General features: G+C 49.3%; 2 protein-coding genes across 3 annotated transcripts in view; one reads left to right on the forward strand and one right to left on the reverse strand.

Annotated features, from left to right (window-relative positions):
• Positions 1-19,268, forward strand: part of LOC309397665 (integrator complex subunit 6-like) — a 322,886-nt gene that overhangs the window by 114,237 nt on the left and 189,381 nt on the right. The gene's annotated exons all lie outside the window — the stretch shown is intronic.
• Positions 1-19,268, reverse strand: part of GPC3 (glypican 3) — a gene marked incomplete at its 5' end in the record, with an annotated part of 100,014 nt that overhangs the window by 5,876 nt on the left and 74,870 nt on the right. For both annotated transcript variants that reach the window (XM_081963901.1, XM_081963900.1), the window contains 3 exons: positions 9,510-9,666; positions 13,703-13,823; positions 15,671-15,796. In XM_081963901.1, the coding sequence (XP_081820027.1) occupies positions 9,510-9,666; positions 13,703-13,823; positions 15,671-15,796 (404 nt within the window). The remainder of the gene's footprint in view (positions 1-9,509; positions 9,667-13,702; positions 13,824-15,670; positions 15,797-19,268) is intronic.

Consider the following 19,268-nt stretch of genomic DNA (forward strand, 5'->3'; position numbering starts at 1 on the left):
GTGGTTTTTCTTCTCCCAAGCGAGAGGAGACAAAGAAGGCGAGATGGGGAAGACAGCCACGCCTGGGCCCTGGGTGAAAAGGGCCTTTCCAACAGGCAGCGGGGCACGTAATGAGCCCATTATGCGGAGCATGAAAAGGGAGACTTTTCAGGAAAGGAAATGGGGCATTGTAGTCTTGTCTTAGCCATGATCTTGCTTCACCATTTCATGCTGCTTACATGCCGTCCCTTCCTTTAAAAATACCACTCCCGGACAACGGTAAAGGATAAGGTAAAATACTCGTGTGGGAGATGGTACCCAAATCAGCCCCCGTAGGAGCATTTGTTTCGCATCCTCTTATGAACCCATCCGCACCCCCCAAAAGGGCCTGAAAGACAACCAGCAGCTAGACCAGGGACAATCAAGTTCAAGGCCACACTCAGCCCCAGGAAATAGTTGGGCCAAAAAAAAGGTAGGTCAAATCCGGCGTGACTCACTCAACATCTGCCTCGCTTTAGCAATGGAGATTCAGGTCCCTTGGTCATAAGTTGAGGACTTATCTGCATGTGTAGATAAGACAGGATTGTAGAGATGGGGCTTGCAGCAAAGAGAGTTCTGGGTGGTCCTTCTTTCAAGGTGGGGGCTTGCCAGTCTCAAGCAGGACCAAGCAGGACAGAAGCCCAAAGGCCCAGATCTTCCATTCTTTTTTCTCCTTGCCTTTAAGTGGACAACCATTTAAATAGGAGCCAGCCGTGTGCAGCAGCTGCCCCAAAAGCCAACACAGTTCTAGGCTGCATCAACAGAAGGATAGAATCAAGATCACGTGAAGTGTTAATACCACTTTATAAGGCCTTGGTAAGGCCACACTGGGAATACGGCATCCAGTTTTGGTCACCACAATGTAAAAAGGATGTGAAGACTCTAGAAAGAGTGCAGAGAAGAGCAACAAAGAGGATTAGGAGACTGGAGGCTAAAACATATGAAGAACGGATGCAGGAACTGGGTATGTCTAGCTTAAGAGAAAGAAGGACCACGGGAGACATGATAGTAGTCTTCCAATCTCTCAGGGGTTGCCACAAAGAAGAGGGTGTCAAGCTATTCTCCAAAGCACCTGAGGGCAGGACAAGAAGCAATGGGTGGAAACTAATCAAGGAGAGAAGCAATTTAGAACTGAGGAGAAACTTCCTGACAGTTAGGACAATTAACCAGCGGAACAGAATTTGCCTCCAGAAGTTGTGAATGCCCCAACACTGGAAGTCTTTGAGAAGATGTTGGATAGCCATTTGTCTGAAATGGTATAGGTTTCCTGCCTAGGCAAAAGGGGGTTGGACTAGAAGACCTCCAAGGTCCCTTCAACTCTGTTATTCTAAATTCTAGATTCTTCCTGCGGCGGCTGTTTTTTGGTTGCAGAGGAAATCATCTCCCCTTCTCCTCCATCTGCATCTTCAGAAAGGCAGGGACAGAGCGTGAGAAGGACAGTGGTCATTTTGTGCAACAACCTGTGGTTAAGGTGAATTTCCAGAGATAGCAAAACTCCCACACCTGGAAAGGTCTCAGCCTGAAAGCTGGAGGACAGGAGAAGAGAAAGGACCATAGATGGAGATGGGGGAAACAAGGCCCCATTTGCCCTGTGGGAGGAAGCCCAGATTTCGTTCTGTTCAGCCAGGAAGTCTCACTTAGAGTGAAACGCTGGGATTTCTCTCTCCCGAAACACCTGGCCAGCCATGAGCCTTCACCAGCTGTGCTTGTTCATCCCAGGAGAGTTTCCAGATCGAGATTTCCTTTTTCATAAAAAAGGATGTTGTGTTCTTATTGTGTTCTTATTTGGGAAGAAGGGAGGCTGGAGATTGGAGGCGCACAAGAGGCCAGAAGCTTTGCATTTCGACTGACCCCAACTCTGAGTTCGGCCATTAACAGTTATGACCAGAAACCACTGCTAACCCCGTGAGAGATGCAAGACGCCCAGAACACAAAGGGATGCGACACTAAGCTAGATTTGCAGACCATCCTGGTTTACTGTATCAAAATATATCTATATCTATCTATCTATCTATCTATCTATCTATCTATCTATCTATCTATCTATCTATCCTGTATATAAAGATAGATAGATGATAGATGAATGGATGGATAGATAGATATGGATGGATGGATGGATGGATGGATGGATGGATGGATGGATAGATAGATGATAGATGGATGGATGGATGGATAGATAAATAGACAGATCGATAGGATATAGATGGATGGATGGATGGATGGATGGATAGATGATGGATGGATGGATGGATGGATGGATAAATACATAGATGATGGATGGATGGATGGATGGATATGGATGGATGGATGGATAGATGGATGATAGATAGATAGATAGATAGATAGATAGATAGATAGATAGATAGATAGATGATAGATAGATAGATTGATAGATTGATTGATTATAGGCAGGCAGGCAGGCAGGCAGGCAGGCAGAGAGTGTTTTAGCCTGCATTAGTTTTAGAAAGTTTTTACAATTAATATAAATTGATTTGGGATTTTTTTTGGGGGGGGAGGGTAATAAGTCTTTTAATCAGGATAAAAGCAAAAATAAAATCAAAAGGAAGTTTTTTAGGGGTTAATGAGAATATTAATCAGAATGAATGCATTGGTAAAAAATTAAAAAGCCCTTTTTCAGGTAATGAGAATCAAAATCCTAACCGAAGTTTCAGCATGACCAATGAGTTCAGAGCAGTGGGGTAGGAAGGATTTTTGTTTTCCCCCCAGATATAAAATCCAAGATTGACTGGAGGAGCAAATCAAGTGCACCTGAAGCCGCTTGGAGTGGAACACCAGGTGATGTTGCGGGAAGGATATTACTAACTTCCCACAAAGAGCTGCTCACGTCCCACTGGGCCATTCGAGGGAATTGCAAATAGAAACAGGAAAAAACATCTCCTGCCCCTTCCCCCAAAAATATCCTTTAGCAACAGCTGCTGAAAAGGGCAGATTCTTCACACCTGACTCCTGGGGACTCCCCCAATCCTGAAATAGGGAACCAGGGGGTGGCCACGAGCGAGAGGATTGGCATAGGTGGGGCAAAGGAGCAGAGAACATGGGGTGGGGGCAGAATCAAGGGAGTGGGAGGGTCTTCATGCTGCCATTATTCCAAGGCAGCAGTGGAATATAGTCACTGTAGTTGTAGCCTGTCTGGAGAAGTTGGGAAGAGCTCAACATTCTCAAACTGCTGACTATTCTTGCAGCGTTTTTCAATTTTTACATTTTGGAGATGCAAAAGGCAACAGAATTTCTGAGCAGAAATAACAGAATAAGTTTATATATATCTACGAAAAAAATCTACAAAAACAAAAAATCTACGAAAACAAAAATCTACACGTGTGTGTGTGTGTGTGTGTGTGTCTATATGTATATGTGGGAGTCGGTCCCAGCGATAAAGATGTGTCAAAATACAGAGCCCTGAGCTGTTCAAAATGAAAATAAGTGTCCCGCACAAACACTCCATTTGCAGGAGAAGAAAATTACATCTAGAAGTCTCTGCATCACAAACCAAAACTGCTTTCAATTAACCTTCCTACTAGCCTTCATTTGGATGTGGTGGCTCAGTGGCTAAGACGCTGAGCTTGTCGATCAGAAGGTCGGCAGTTCGGCAGTTTGAATCCCTAGCGCTGCGTAACGGAGTGAGCTCCCGTGACTTGTCCCAGCTTCTACCAACCTAGCAGTTCGAAAGCACGTAAAAAATGTGAGTAGAAAAGTAGGAACCACCTTTGGTGGGAAGGGAACAGCGTTCCGTGCGTCTTTGGCGTTGAATCATACTGGCCACATGACCACAGAGACGTCTTCGGACAGCGCTGGCTCTTGGGCTTTGAAACAGAGATGAGCACCGCCCTCTAGAGTCAGGAATGACCAACACATATGTGCAAAGGGAACCTTTACCTTTACCTTAGCCTTTCATTGCTGGTGGTTGACAGTAAGAAGTTGTGGGAGTTAAAAGGTGAGACGTGGAATCAACATTCAGAAAGACGTGGAATCATTAAACCCTCCGCGATTGCAAAGGTGTGTTTTAAAAGGCACCTCGTGAGACCTTTTTCAAAGCAAAGAAAAAAGGTGAACTCGAAAGGCCCCAAAGGGAGTCGGATTGCACCCTCGCCACCCAATTCTGACAACCGGGCACAGAGCTGTTTAAAAACACATCAAATGCAGAGGCACCGAAAACTCTGCCAGGAAAAAAAAACCCACAGTTCTGCCTTCAAAGCAAAGAAAACTAGAAAAGTCTTGAGGTGGTCTAAGGAAACTTAAAAAGGGAAGAGAAAAGAAAGCAAAAAGTTGTTTTCTTTTTCTTTCTGGTACATTTTACAAGTGGCGGAGAAATCTCAATTTCCTAGCGAGGTCCTCTTCCTTTAAAAAAAAAAACACACACACGCCAGGGGGAGAGAACAAACTTTTCAGCAAATGTATAAACACCTTTGGAAGGAGAAGGCTGGGATTTTGGTTTTCAGGGGAAACGGATCCGTTTGGCGTTTGTATTCACCTTCTCTCCCCTGTTGGGGTGGAATTAACATCTTGTAAAAACAGCCAGGTATTGCAACTTGCCTGGGATTCAAAACGCTACGAGGAGCCCCCCCAAAAACGTAGCCCAGATCAGGGTGTGCCATGCTTTGGATTCAAAGCAAGAAAGCTGCTTTAAAGGGGACCCCCGAGTATGTGAATGCCCCAACACTGGAAATCTTTAAGAAGATGTTGGATAGCCATTTGCCTGGAACGGTATAGGGTTTCCTGCCTAGGCAGGGGGTTGGACTAGAAGACCTCCAAGGTCCCTTCCAACTCTACTATTGTATTGCATTGTATTGTATTGTATGCATTCAGTTAAAGGTAAAGGTTCCCCTCGCACATATGTGCTAGTCATTCTCGACTCTAGAGGGCAGTGCTCATCTGCCCTCTAGAGGGGGTTCTTACTGGTTCAGACTGGTTTGGCTGAATCGGTAGTGGTTCACCGGGTTGGGTCACTGGAAACGACAGCAACTCAGGCCTGCCACGCCTCTGAACCAGGTCTGTGGTCAGCGTGGTCCATTTTCCCCCATTTTTAAATGTTCTGCGCATGCACAGACCTATTTATGGCCAACTGCACCCGCGTACGGAGTGCGCGCATGAGCAAAGCAAGCGCAAGCACGCAAAATTGTGCATGCACCGAAGCGGCAGTAATACCGGCAGCGACCCAGCCCTGTCCCTGCCCCAGTGGGGGTGGGGGGAGGCTCTGGCCCCACCTGGTCAGCAGGGGGCGCTGTCAGAGAGGGCAAAAGGGCAGCTCCTCCTGTGAGAGTCCCAGATTTGGGGGCTTCTGGTTTGGAGACCCGAAGAGCAGGAAGCCGAAGGCAGCCAGTGACACGTGTTTTTTGGAGTGGATGCTTTTCATTTGACAGTGAAATTATAGCTGTGGGAAGAAGAGTTGCTGGCAGGGGAGAGGAGGAGAGAAGGGGGAGGCGAGCCTGTTCCCACCCACCCAACGGGAATCCTGTGCAGAGGGACCATGGAGGATCAGAGGTCCAGGCTTCTCCTGGCTGGAAAATCAGGAAGAGGAGGGGAGGGGGGGCATCGCCAGCGAGACCCCAGCGTAAAGCGTTGCTCCCAGATACATCCCTATGCGCAGCCGGCTCTTCTGCAGGGTCGGTTTTAAGTCTGAAGGTGCTCCTGGCCCTTCCAAAAATCCTCCAGGCGTGAGAAGCAGCATTTCCAACTCCCATCAATGGCCTTTCAGACTCCACACTTGGTCACCAGGCATGTTTGACCTGCCCTTCTCCTTCTTCTCCTCTTCTTTCTTCTGCTCTTCCTCCTCCTTTTCTCCTCCTCCTCTTCTTCCTTCTCCTCTTCCTCTCCTTCTCTTCTTCCTCCTGCTCCTCTCCTCCACCTCTTCTCTTCTTTCTCCTCCTCTTCCTCCTTTTCTTCTCCTCCTCTTCTTTCTTCTCCTCCTCCTCCCCTTTTCTCCTCTTCCTCCCCCTCCCCTCTTCTTCCTTCTCCTCTTCCTCTCCTTTTCTTCCTCTCCTTCTCTTCTTCCTCCTGCTCCTCTCCTCCACCTCTTCTCTTCTTTCTCCTCCTCTTCCTCCTTTTCTTCTCCTCCTCTTCTTTCTTCTCCTCCTCCTCCCCTTTTCTCCTCTTCCTCCCCCTCCCCTCTTCTTCCTTCTCCTCTTCCTCTCCTTTTCTTCCTCTCCTTCTCTTCTTCATCCTGCTCCCCTCCTCCACCTCTTCCTTCTCCTGCTCTTCTTTCTCCTCCTCCTCCCCTTCTTCCTCCTCTTCCTCCCCCTCCCCTCTTCTTCCTTCTCCTCTTCCTCTCCTTCTCCTCTCCTCCACCTCTTCTTCCTTCTCCTCTTCTTTCTTCTCCTTCTCCCCTTCTTTCTCTTCCTCCCCTTCCCCTCTTCTTCCTTCTCCTTTTCCTCCCCACCCCCTCCTCCTCCTCTTCTTCCTTTTTTTCTTCCCCCTCCTCCCTCCCCCTTCCCACCACAAACCGCCTGCCTGCCTTTTCACACCGCTGGTATGTCTCCAGACCTAAACCGGAAGGACATCCAGATTGCAAGCAGGCCCACACACAGCCCTCCAGTTTTGGCATCGAAGCTAATTCACACAACTGGGGGAATGAGTGACACAACCTGACAACTCCAGAAGAAGCACCCTGGGACTGTGTGTTTGCTATAAACACCCTCCCTTCCGACAGGCCGAGAAGTCTGCCTGGAAATCTGCTCTCTGGTCGGCTGGGACGGAAACAATGCTCCAGTCATTGAGTTAATTCAGGATTTCCGGCTTTGCTCCTTCCCGTCCTCCCTTCCCACGTCAAAGGCACCAACTGAGGGCTGCAGCCTGCAAAGTTCTTTATCTTGGTCATTGCAAGAAGCATCCGTTGCAGGATTGTTCCCTCTTCGGGATCCAACCCTGTGGCCCAACAGAAGACCCTGTCCTGCCTTAGTAGCCGAGCGGCTGACCCTCTCCCCATCACCCCCACCCAGGGAGAAAAGGCCCCTGGGGCCAGGACACTTCCGGGGCAGAAGCCCCCGGCCAAGGAGGCTGAGCCAGACGCCTTCAGCTGCTAATTAGGCCCCAAGAATGTCTTCCTCTGCTCTCCTCTTCTGGGTCTGCCTCCCCACCCATTTCAGGGCTTTGAATCAGTTCTTAATTGCTGTTGCCTGCTGCTTTTGTTGTTGACTGCCCCGAAATTTGCAATAGATAAATTAGTTGCTTGAAAGGCAAAGATGATAAAATCCGCCCAGGATCCTGAAGTGTGCTGAGAACATGGCTTAACCCCTTGTTTTCTCTTCTCTCTCTGTCTCCCGCATCAGTCCTTTTGCTTAGAGCAATGAGGACTAGAATCCTTCCTTTCTCTCATTCACCCTCCTTCCCTCCCTCCCTCCCTCCCTCCCTTTCCTTCCTTCCTCTCTCCCTTCCTTCCCTCCCTCCCTCCCTCTCCTCCCTTCCCTCCCTTCCTTCCTCTTTCCCTTCCTTCCTTCCCTTCCTTCCCTCCCTTCCTTCCTCTTTCCCTTCCTTCCTTCCCTTCCTCTCTCACTTCACTCCCTTCCTTCCTTCCCTTCCACCCTCCCTCCCTCCCTCCACTACCTTCCTTCTTCTTTCTCTTCCTTCCTTCTCTCCCTTCCCTCTTCTCTCCCTTCTCTCCCTTCAATCCCTTTTTTCCTCCCTCCCTCCCTCCCTCCCTCCCTCCCGCTGAATATCCCAACCATCCAAGGCTGCTGAAGAAAAGCATGCATAATTTCCTAAATTCTCCCTTTACTAACAAGCAGAGGCGGCCTCTGTATCAATTCGGGTCTGTTCCTTACACAACCCCCAGAATAATGCAGACAGTCTTGTGCCTCCAAGCTCTCCCGCAACCACGTTCTCCAACGAACCACGTTCTCCACGGAGCCCCCAAAACGGTTGTTCCAACTGCCTGCAAAAGCCACCCGAAGGACCACCAGTGACCCTCTTTTTTCCCCTCCCCCCCAATGAACTTCAGGTCGGGGAGGCTGCTAATTCAGAGCAAAGCAGCAGCCGAGATGGGAGATGATTTGCAAGATTCTCTTCCGTGACCCCAAAGAGCCCACGGTTTCCCTCCTCTTCTCACCCTTGGGGGGGGGGGAGTGGGAGGGAAGAAGGATGGGAAGCTTTTTGCTTGAGAAATCCAAGTAAATTCGAAAAGGGGCTCAACCCCAGCTGGCCGGCTCTTCTTCCCGCAGCTGCAGCTCATTAAGGAAGAAAATGTCGTGAGATCGAATCACGGTTTGGTCTCTCCGGGTCTTCAGGAGGCTGGATAAAAACTCTCCCTAGGAACACCCCCCCCCCCCGGATGTGTGCGTCTGTGTGTCTCCTCCTCCCAACCTGGTTCTCAGGCCGAGGAAGGTAACCCCGGCTCTGGTTTCCCCCCCCCCCCCCATGCCTTTCATCCTCAGAGGGTTTGATTTAGGGAATAAGGATGTGCAGGCCTGCCAGTCACGCACACACACACACAGGAGAGTCTGACAGGCAGCCCCCCCTCCCCCCCGCTCTGCTTCCACTCATGAAACGCCAGGTAATTGTGGCAGATCAAGGGGAGAGAATTGATGGAAGCATCTGGACTCGTTTGAAACATTTTCTATATTTTCCCTCTTTCAACTTGAAAAACTCCCGGGAACTATTCTTCCCAGGTTCAGTTGCTTTCGGCCGTGGGAAATGGGTGACTACTGGAGCTTTGGAGCCCAAAGGGAAGGTGGTATAGTAGTCCAACATTCACCATGTGTGAGGTCAGCCAGGGAAAGAGAGAGAGGAAGGAAGGAAGGAAGGAAGGAAGGAAGGAAGGAAGGAAGGAAGGAAGGAAGGAAGGAAGGAAGAAAGAAGGAAAAGGAAGGGAAAACTATTGGCAAAGGAAAAGAAAGAGAAGGAAGAAAAGGGAAAGGAAAGAGAAGGAAGGGAAGGGAAATGAAGGAAAAGGAAAGGAAAGAGAAAGAAGGGAAGGGAAGGAGAAAGGAAAGGAAAGAGAAGGAAGGGATGGAGAAAGGAAAGGCCCTAGTTTCTTGGAAATTCTTGCTATATTTTTTTATCAGGATATCGTAACTAGTTGTGTTTTCCCAACACTTCCCCAAAATAGGCCACTAAGAGGGATAGCTGGGTGGTTGTTGTTGTTTTTTCAATCAAGATTCCTGTCACCACAGAAGCTCCAAAGATGCCAGGTAGGGTAGAAAGAGCAGGCATTCAGTGCTTGGGTTCTGTTTCATTCCTGATCTGTGCCTGCTGCTCACCTGCCCCTTCCACCCTCTTCGCAATGGCGGCCTTGGATAGGCTCTCCGGATTTGGCATCACACTTACGACCACACGTTTCTCTTATTGGCCATGGGTGACTTGCTTCATGACCCTCGTAAAAACAGCCCTAAATCAAGGCCAGGCCTGCAGTGCTTCAACGGACAACTGCAAGGATTTACGACCGAGATTCCGGTTCCCAACTGCGGTCGTTAAGTCGAGGACTCCCTGCCATCCGATCTTGACTGCCACCCTCACACGGCAGAGCTCCGTTTCCCCATTACCTGCCAAAAACCTTGGCTGGTTCTTCACTTTCAATTCGCCACCTCCAGAAGCCTCACGGCAGGCGTCTTCGTCATCGCAATCCCCGCTTTCGGCCCCCTCCTCGTCTTCAAGACGCTCCGGGTTTTTCCGGCGAGAGGCAGAGGTCCCTTTGAGCAGCTGGAAGGAGAGACGTCAAGAGGCTTCAGGGAAGGACAGAAAGCCCCTTCTCTCTTCTGAGCCAGTCCGAGGGATGAGATCCTGGATGCTCCTGGGCTTATTTTGCCCAGAGAGGGTCTCAGAGCACCAGGGGGGATAACAAGGGGCTTCCAATTTTATTTTTCCTTTCTTTCTTTCTTTCTTTTTTGCACCCCACTTTTATTTTAACTCAAAGCGGTGGACGTATCCCACGCAACTTCCTCCTCCTCCTATTTTCCCCATAACAACAGCCCTGTGAGGTAGGATGGACTGAGAGAGAGAGAGAGAGGACTCAGAGGACTCAGTTCCTCTGAATTGGACTCTATGATTCTTGGATTCCTCTCTTCCCACGCAGACCTCCCTCTGACGGTTTCCTACGATTTTAAATAAGTGCGACCAGGGGGAGCTGCTGTTTTGGTTCAGCGTCCTTCTGCGGGGTGAGGCGGGACCAGGAGAAGGCCATAATAAGCAGGCAGAAGGGCGCAATAAGCAGGTTTCAGCCTAAGGACCATTTAGGCAGCTGCAAGAGTTGAAGTGGCAGAGCCAGCCTTCCCCCCCCCACACCCCCGTTGCCAAACCAAAACAGTGGAGGAGAAGCAGACCACACAACTCAGAAGCAAGGCAGCCAAGTCCGGGCGGGAGCTTGTGGCTTAGAGAGAGAGAGAGAGCTAAATAGCTTGAAATAGATCTATACTAGTCTCCCTTTATTTATTTATCAGCACAAATGCCACACACACACACACACACACACACAAGATTGAGATTGTCTTGGCAACGTTTCGGCGAGGTCTCACTCACCATCTTCAGGCTGGTGTTTTCGGCTTCGTGTTTGTGTGAGACACACAAGCATGAAGCTAAAAACACCAGCCAACGTTTCGACGTCGATATATATATTTAGCTTAGTGGCTAAAACTCCTGCCTAAGATATATACAGCCCGGGTTCAAATCCCAGTAAGGGTATGGCTAGCTGATGAGAGCTAATTAGCTCAAAATAGACCTATACTAGTCTCCCTTTATTTATTTATCAGTACAAATATAACATACATACATACATACATACATACATACATACATACATACATACATATATATGAGACTAGCCACTACATGTGTGGCTCTCGGCTAATATATATATGTGTGTGTGTGTGTATATCTATGTATGTATGTATCTATGTATGTATGTACTGTATGTATATCATCCGAGAGCCACTGATGAATAATAAAAGCAACTGTGCCATTTCAATGAACTCTAAGGGGCAGCCTCCTACTCGCCCAAACATTAAACATAAAACAAAAGCAGCCGATGGTGACTTCAATGGTGGAGGATGAAGGGGAATTTCAAAAGGACGCCGGAGTCTCGGGGATTGGTTTGAAATTGGTCAGAGAAAAGGCAGAGATAGCCAGATAGCTCCGAACGAGGTTTTTTCTGTTCTTCTGAGGCATGAAACGTCTCCTTTAATTGAGTCTGCGTGACCGAGAGGCATTTAATAAAAGAAGACATTCCAAGGACTGCACTGAGATGCTTGGCATACTTTTCCAGAACTTTGGAGCATCAATCAAGCTTCAGGGTTGGGAAAGTTGATAAGGACTTTCCCGTTAAAACAGCACCCAGAATTGAAGGGGGAAATGGGAAGCGAGGGACTGGATGGGTCGAGGTGGGAAAGAGAACAAGCCAGAGAAGATTGGATTTCCTTCTCGTCTTCCGTTCATTTGCTTGTCCTTCTCATGATCTCCTTCAACTGGAAAAAAAACCACAGGTCGGGGTTGTTTCTCTGGCTAGCAGCTTCTTGCTGCTAGCCAGAGGTCTCCAATCTTCTTGCCCATCTTCCACAGTTCCCAAGGTGGGAAGCGATCATGGGAATTGTGGTTTAAAAAAAAAAACTCTTCGGAAAGGGACCACACAGCCATATATGTGGGAAGGCTCTGCTGGTTGTGTGTGAGATCAGTTCATGCATCACGGTGTGTGTTTTTTTTTACAACCACGACTGATTGGATAATCCATAATAGCTCCCACAACTCTTAAAGCTCATGCTCCCCAGTCATGATGTTGGCATGCGCTCTTTTGCATAAGCCCTGACGCAGGGCACTGACGTAGAAGCCGCCTGTGTTAAGCCTCGGTCTGTGAGCTGAGTCACTCGAGGGCTCGATAAACAAAGTTGATTGATTGCTGCGGGGTGTTGCAAGACGCCCCCCCCCCGCCCCACATACACCTTTCCTTTTTTTTTCTTGTTTATTTTTGACACACTCCTGTTAGGTTGGTTAAATGCCCCCACATGTAGTGAGGATCCTCAAAGAGAGGTCTGCTCCCTTTGAAGTCCAAGAGGGGGGTGCCAAGGTGTTGAGGAAAGGCCAGGCTGCTGGACAGCTGGCAAAGGGTGGGGGGGGGAATGACAACAGAGGCAACAGGGCTCCCTAGCAAAGCCCCAAGCGACTTTCCTATCTCAAACCCTGGCAAGGAAATGTAACCCAGTAGAGAGCCCTCTGCCCAACATTTCGGAGCTGCAGACCAAGTTCAGCCAAGCTCACGGTAGGGATGGGAGAAGACCATCTTCTTCATCTTCCCTCTCCAAGGAACGTAAGACGGCGCAGTGGTTAGAGTGTAGTACTGCAGCCAGCTCCTTCGGCTGACTGCAATTTGGCAGTTTGAATCTCACCAGGCTCCGCTTCCCGTGTGGGGCAATTCAAGAGGACTAGCGCCTTGGCAGAGCCCAGAAAAGGGAAGGACCCGTGTTGCAAAATTAACAGGCAGGTGGGTTTGGCTGACCCCCTCAAAGATCTGTCGAGATATGGAGGGCTTGAAAAATTCCCCAGGTTTAATTTCTGTGTAACCTCTGGGGTGCGGGGGGGGGGGGATGATAGCATTTCCCTTCCAGCCAGCTCAACTCTAGCCCCCTCCTCTCAATTCCACCTTTTCTGCAAAGCCCTCGCTGGAAATAACTTATGAATTGCAAATTAGGGAGATGGGTGTTTGATCTCCCTCCTTTAACCCCCTTCTTTCCCCCCCCCTCATCTCTCTCCAGCCCCATTTATCTCTCTTCACGCTTAGAAATGGAATAAACCCCTGCCCCTCCCCCCCCAATCGCTTTGCAGGGTTATTTTAATGGCTTTCTCCAAGGCGGGCAATTAGGGAGAGGGGGGGTGACTAAATTTGGAAAGAAATGCATGGCCTTATTATGAGGGGGGTCTGGAACTGGAGAGCTTAATCTTGAATGGGTAGAAGTTTACACCGGACATAGGACATAATCGTAAATAAAATCATTTGGAGATTAGTCTTGCAGGAAAAGCTCCGAGCTCCAGGTCAAACCAGGTGACTTTCCATCTCTTCTAGTCTTCTCCAGCTCCCCACATATTTTAGCTTCAACTTTTTCACTGGGATCTCCCCCATTGATTAATAGAGGGAGTGAGGGAGGGAAGGAAAGGGAGGGAGGGAGGGAGGGAGGGAGGAAGGATGGAAAGGGAGGGAGGAAGGAAATTGAGGGAGGGAGGGAGGGAGGGAGGGAGGAAGGAAGGAAGGAAGGAAGGAAGGAAGGAAGGAAGGAAGGAGGGAAGGAAGGAAGGAGGGAAGGAGGGAAGGAAGGAGGGAAGGAAGGAAGGAGGGAAGGAAGGAAGGAAGGAAGGAGGGGAGGAAGGATGGAAAGGGAGGGAGGGAGGGAGGAAGGAAGGAAGGAAGGAAGGAGGAAAGGAAGGGGAAGGAAGGAAGGAGGGAAGGAAGGAGGGAAGGAAGGATGGAAAGGGAGGGAGGGAGGGAGGGAGGAAGGAAGGAAGGAAGGAAGGAAGGAAGGAGGGAAGGAAGGAAGGAAAACTAACTAAACTGCAGAATGCACAGTTATTCTTGAACAGTGGTTTCAAACCTCAATTGCATGTCAATCTGCAATCAACATGGCACACCCCATAACTGCTCAGTCCCAGGTACAAACCCAGCTCACTCCCTTCTCCCTGACCTTGGTAACTCCAACTCAACCACCTGCCCCACACCCTGCCCTCCCCCAACCCCCCAAGAGAAGGCAGCAGCCCCCACCTGATTTATGTGCTTCAGCTTGTCAATGATCTGGCTAATGACCGGCTCGGGACCTTTGGCCTTGGCTTCATGCTGTCCCGAGTGAGATCGGCCTCCGTTCCTGGTGGCTGGGTGGCTGTACCTGTGGAGGGAAGAGCCCAAAGATCAGGGCACAAAAGAAAGCACTGCGTTTCACTCTGCATTTGCCCGCACCTGATGCCATGAGGGGCTCCAGGTGGGTGCGGAAGCAGAGCCGGCTTGCCAGCTTCAATCTGGATTCCTTCCCGGACCTTCCCAGGGTTTGAAACAGGATCCTTTCTGAATTCTTGGACTCGGGAAAGGTTTGGTGTCCCTCAGGCAGAGCGTAAGCTATTCTGACTGCAGGACGGTCTTCTGAAGTCTGCGTTGGACTTCATAACCCATCCTCCGCAGCCTGCCCCGCCCCTCCAATTCAGTGGATTGAGAGTGGGACATGCTTTGAACCCGGCCAAGGTCTGGAGGCCAGGCAGCTGTTCTCCTGGTGCCCCCTGCTGGAATCGCTGCCCTGTTGCACAGCAAAAGGCACACTTCCATGCCCTGCTACCATCACACTTGGCACACCCACAAGCTAAGAGCAAACGGTTTCTTTGCTGCAAAAACAACAACAACCCCAGGCAGCAAGAAGTGGAGGATGCAAAACAGAGGAGGCCAATTTTCTTCCTTTTGCACTAACATCACTTCAAAGTCTTTGCTGAAGTTCCAGGAACTGCAGAGCTGGGCGGGCCGACGAGAGGGAGGAAGGGGCCTGGGGGAAAAAAGCTAGTTGGTAATTTGCTAACTGTAACTTTAATTAATTTGCTTCCTGAGCATCCAACAACGTCCAAAGGTTGGATCGTTTATGTTAGATACTTGTTCTAACTTCAGTGGTTTTCACCAGGGTCCTCTGTTCCGGCGGGAACAGAGGTTTAGTCCTATTGGTCGAAGGGTCTGACAGCTCCCTATAAAAAGGCTGCGGTGAGACTCAACCTTCGCTGGATTGTTCTCACTTCTTGTACTTTAAAAAAATATAACTTTTCAGAACTTCAATGTTCTCTTTACAATTTTTATTTCCAAAGGCATAAACTATCCAATTGTGAGACTCTCCAGAGGTGGATGTTTTCTATCGATTTGCTGCCACTTGATTGTGGTCCAGATGTTGGCAGACCAGATTCTACAGCCCTGTGTTTCCATATGTGGACTTCAACTCCCAGGATTCCCCAGCCAGCATGCCAGACAGACAGTAACTTCCCCTGAACCTCAGATGTAGGCAGGGGTAAGATTCAGCCGGTTCGCACTGATTCTCCGAACCGGTTGTTGCAAAGAGCGCCTGGCCCAGCCCGCCCTGCCCTACCCCTCCTAGGAGTCTTCATGTGGCCCGTTCATCAGGGCACGGCCTGCACGGAGGCTCCGGGAGGGCAAAAAACGGGCCTCCTAGAAGTCCAGAACTGGGTCGGTTTCCAGCCTCCGGAGCCCAGGGGAGGCAGTTTTCACCCTCCCGGAGGCTCAAGAAAAACCTCCGGAACCTGGGGAGGGAAAAAACACCCTTTGCCCCACCATGGTGCAGGAGGCGGAGTAGGCCACGCCCATCATGGCCACGCCCACCCAGCAACCGGGCAGAGAACTGGTGGCTAACATTTTTCAATCCCACCCCTGGATGTAGGGGAGAAACATACAATTCGGCGGAGAGGGGAAAGGAGCTTCAAATTCAATCCCAGATCCTGTTAGTTCTCCCTGGCGGCCCCAGAGACCCGTCCAATGTCTTCTCCAAGACTCCAAGGTGCAGGAAGTTGAGCATTTGGTCTTCAGAACATCGCCATGTCCAGCTACAATTTGCCAGTGTGGGCATTCAGTGGGCTTGTGCCCATTTCTCGGACATCCTGCTTAACACCCTTGAAAGAGGGTTGGTGGAAAACAGAAGATTGGCCAACTGTAGGAATTCAAGGGAGGGGAAGGGGATGAGAGTGGAGATACCTTTCCACCACTTCGTGTCCGTCCCAGCAGGAGGTGTTGTTGTGTACTGTGGAACTGTGGCTGCAGATATATTCTGGTAAACTGATGTAGAAGCCGCTGTGAGCCCGCAGCTTGGTGACAAGTTCCCTGCAAGGAAAAAGCACACAAAACAGGACTTGTAAGCAAAGCTACAGGTGGCTCAGTGGCTAAGTCACTGACCTTGTTGATCAGAAAGGTCGGCAGTACAGTGGTTCGAATCCCTAGCACTGCGTAACAGAGTGAGTTCCCGTGACTTGCCCCAGCTTCTGCCAACCTAGCAGTTCGAAAGCAGGTAAAAAATGCAAGTAGAAAAATAGGAACCACCTTTGGTGGGAAGGGAACAGCGTTCCGTGCGCCTTTGGCGTTTAGCCATGCCGGCCACATGACCACGGTGACGTCTTTGGACAGCGTTGGCTCTTTGGCTTTGAAACGGAGATGAGCCATAGTTATAAGGCAGACACATGTTCAAATGGTGTGTTATAATGCTGCTCTCTGCCACTAGGTGGCACTAGAGCACTGCTGAAAAATGAAGAACTCTGCCCGGAGTTTCAAAGCATATTTTTAATCCAATCCTTCCCCCAAAAAAAGACATCTGGGATTTAATCTGTCCCAACTCTTCTGGGATGACATAGTCTTCCAGGCGCGTGCATGAAAAAAATGAGTTTATAAACTCTACTGATCCACTTAGCCTAGAATTTATGTGATTTTATTTTACTCAGAAGCTGGCCAGATAGAGAAGGAATCCAGGCAACAGGAAATTAAAAATGCATCATTAAAAAAAATGCAATAAGCAATAAGAGTAAAACGAGTGAGAAAGATTCCATGCAGACATATAGCAGCACTGGATTTCCTGAGTTCGCTCAACCTGTGGAGTTTTTGGTGGGCAACCTAAATGTGGAACCCAGAATCTACAAGGGTTCTGGATTCCATGGTCCCCAGCCACTTTTCTAAGTGACTTATCAGTGCAAATTGCTGAACTTTCTCCCTCTCTGGATGAAAAAGCACTTTGCAGAAAAATGCATGCAAGAATTTGCCAAGGATAAGTGACGGCATTTCCACCCAGCTAAAAATCTCAATTATGCAAATGTTATCAGGGAGAAATCTTGCAGATGTGGGGCACTGATTTCTTTGGGGTACCAATTCATTGGTCCCAGGATGGTGCAACTATTGTAAACACACGCTGGTTGGTTGTCAAAAATGGTTGGCATATAAATAAATAAATAAAAACCACCGGAATTTTGATCATGGGACTCTGGGGATGATATAACGGCGGTTAAGTACCGCATGACTGGTTCTAAGTCCCTTTCTTCAAAGTACCTATACTTGAAATTGTCACTAAACGAATGGTTGTAAGTCAAGGACACAACGAATACACAATGAGTGGAAGAAAGCAGCCATCCTCTCTGGCATATTTCTACCCAAGATGGTTAACTTCTACAAACTAAGTTGTAGAATCGCCCACCTAAGTAAAGTATGTTTTTGTCTTCCCTTAGTCTGTCTTCTGTCTGTCTCTCTCTCCCCCCCTCCCTCTCTCCCCCTCTCTCTCCCTTCCTCTCTGTCTCTCTCTCTCTCTTCCCCTCCCTCCCTCTCTCTCCCTCCCTCTCTGTCTCTCTCTCCCCCCTCTCTCCCTCTCTCTCTCACACACACTCTCTCTCTCCACTCCCTCTCTCTCTCTCTCACTCTCTCTCTCTCTCTCTCACTCTCTATCTCCCCTCCCTCTCTGTCTCTCTCTGTCTCTCCCCTCTCTCCCTCCCTCCCCCCCTCTCTCTCCCTCCCTCTCTCCCTCCCTCTCTCCCTCCCTCTCTCCCTGTGTATTGCCTTTCAGCCCTTCAGCTTGTGCTGCGTTTTAACAGAAGGCGAAAAACCAACCGAGAAAAGCTTCGCTGCGTTCTATTCCCGGGAGACCGAATTTTTATGCTTATGTAGCACAACCTCCTGACAACTATTAGCTATCAGGGAACCCATAAATCTCAGAAATAAATAAAACAAGGTCTTGGCCTCGCGGGAAGCAGCCGCAGCAGGCTCCTTGCATTTGCAAATGCACCTGGTGTGCACCTCGTCAGTCAGGAGAGGGTGCTCTGGACGAAGCCAGCCACTAACCGGGATCTAATCAAGCCAGCATGCAAATGAGGCGCCAAATAAGGACAGCGAATTTTCCTAGAAACATGAAACCAACACTGCGCCTCGAATTCGGGATGTCTTTAGGATGCAAAGAGGGGAAAAAATATTCCAGCAAGACAACTTCACGCATCCTGTTTAGGAGCTGCAAGGGAACATTTTACATACTTTTTTTTTGCAAGCATAGAAATGATATGTGCAAGCACACGCCTGAACAAATACACACTCTATTCCTTTCTTCATCGACAGGACTTTGCCACAAGAGGCAAAACAGGGCTTGTTGGCCTCCCCTTCAGTCTCTGCTGTTTGTTGTTTATTCCAGCAGGCTATCTGAGCAGGAGTGGCATTCAGCCGGTTCGGACTGGTTCGGGCAAACCGGTTGCTAATTTTACATCTGGTTCGCTGAACCGACAGTTGCTAGGACTGGCTGGCCCCGCCCACCCTGCCCTCCCAGGATCCTCCATGCAGACCATTTTGGATACCAGGTAAGTTCAGAGCCCACACGGAGGTTGAGGGAGGGCAAAAACCGGCTTTCCCCGAAGTTCCGGAAGTCTGGAAAAGGGCCCGTTTTGCCCTCCCGGAGGCTCAAAGAGACCCTCCAGAGCCTGGGGAGGGGGAAAATGCCCCCACCGCCGTGGTGCAGGAAGCTGAGTAGGCCACACCCATCATGGACACGCCCACCCAGCCACTGGGCAGAGAACTGGTTGCTAAAAATTTTCAATCCCACCCCTTTATAATCCGAGGTAGTAAATCCTTTCCCCTATGAAGTAAACTATTATACAAATTAGTTGTGCATCATACAAGAACTGGGGGAAAAATAACCACAAGTCTTTGCAATTCTTTTCTCCCTCTTCGTTTTCTCTCCCTCTCTATTTCAATACACGGTGTAGGTTTCTTTTTGTCATCCTACAGGTTGTCCTCACTTAAGCCTGTAATTGAGCCCAGAATTACGGTCGCAACGTCTTGCGGTCAGTAAGCAAGCCACCCCATGAACGTGGCTGATTTGACAACTTTTGGGCCAGCTGTAGAATTCTGGGAGTTGTGAAAGTCCACAAGTCTTAAAAAGTTGCCAAGGTTAGACACCCCTTGCTTTAAAGTTTTATCTTCAAGACAAGCCACTCCAATGCCCCGGGGGCGGGGGGGATGTTCTGCTATTTCAAATCCGGACCCCCCGTGCTGCTGAAAACTACCACTCAAATGTGTATTTTCTGATAACGCGCAATCCTATTTTCCAGCAGAATTTCTGTTGAGGGTGGCTTTTCTTTTTTCTTTTCCTTTATAAATCCCAGCAGCGTAACCAGATGGAAGTCTTCCGAACGCACCTCCCTCAAACCGAGATGGGCTGGAAGAAACTTGCTCTCGGTCTCTTTCAAACTGCCACTTAAAACACAGATGGGCCGGGAAGATGCATCCCACACCATCAATCAAATCACAGAATCCGCTACTCTGCTATTAGTCAGGA

The sequence above is a fragment of the Natrix helvetica genome (genome assembly GCF_964273705.1).
Source record: "Natrix helvetica genome assembly, chromosome: 11".
NCBI classification, from domain to species: Eukaryota; Metazoa; Chordata; class Lepidosauria; order Squamata; family Natricidae; genus Natrix; species Natrix helvetica.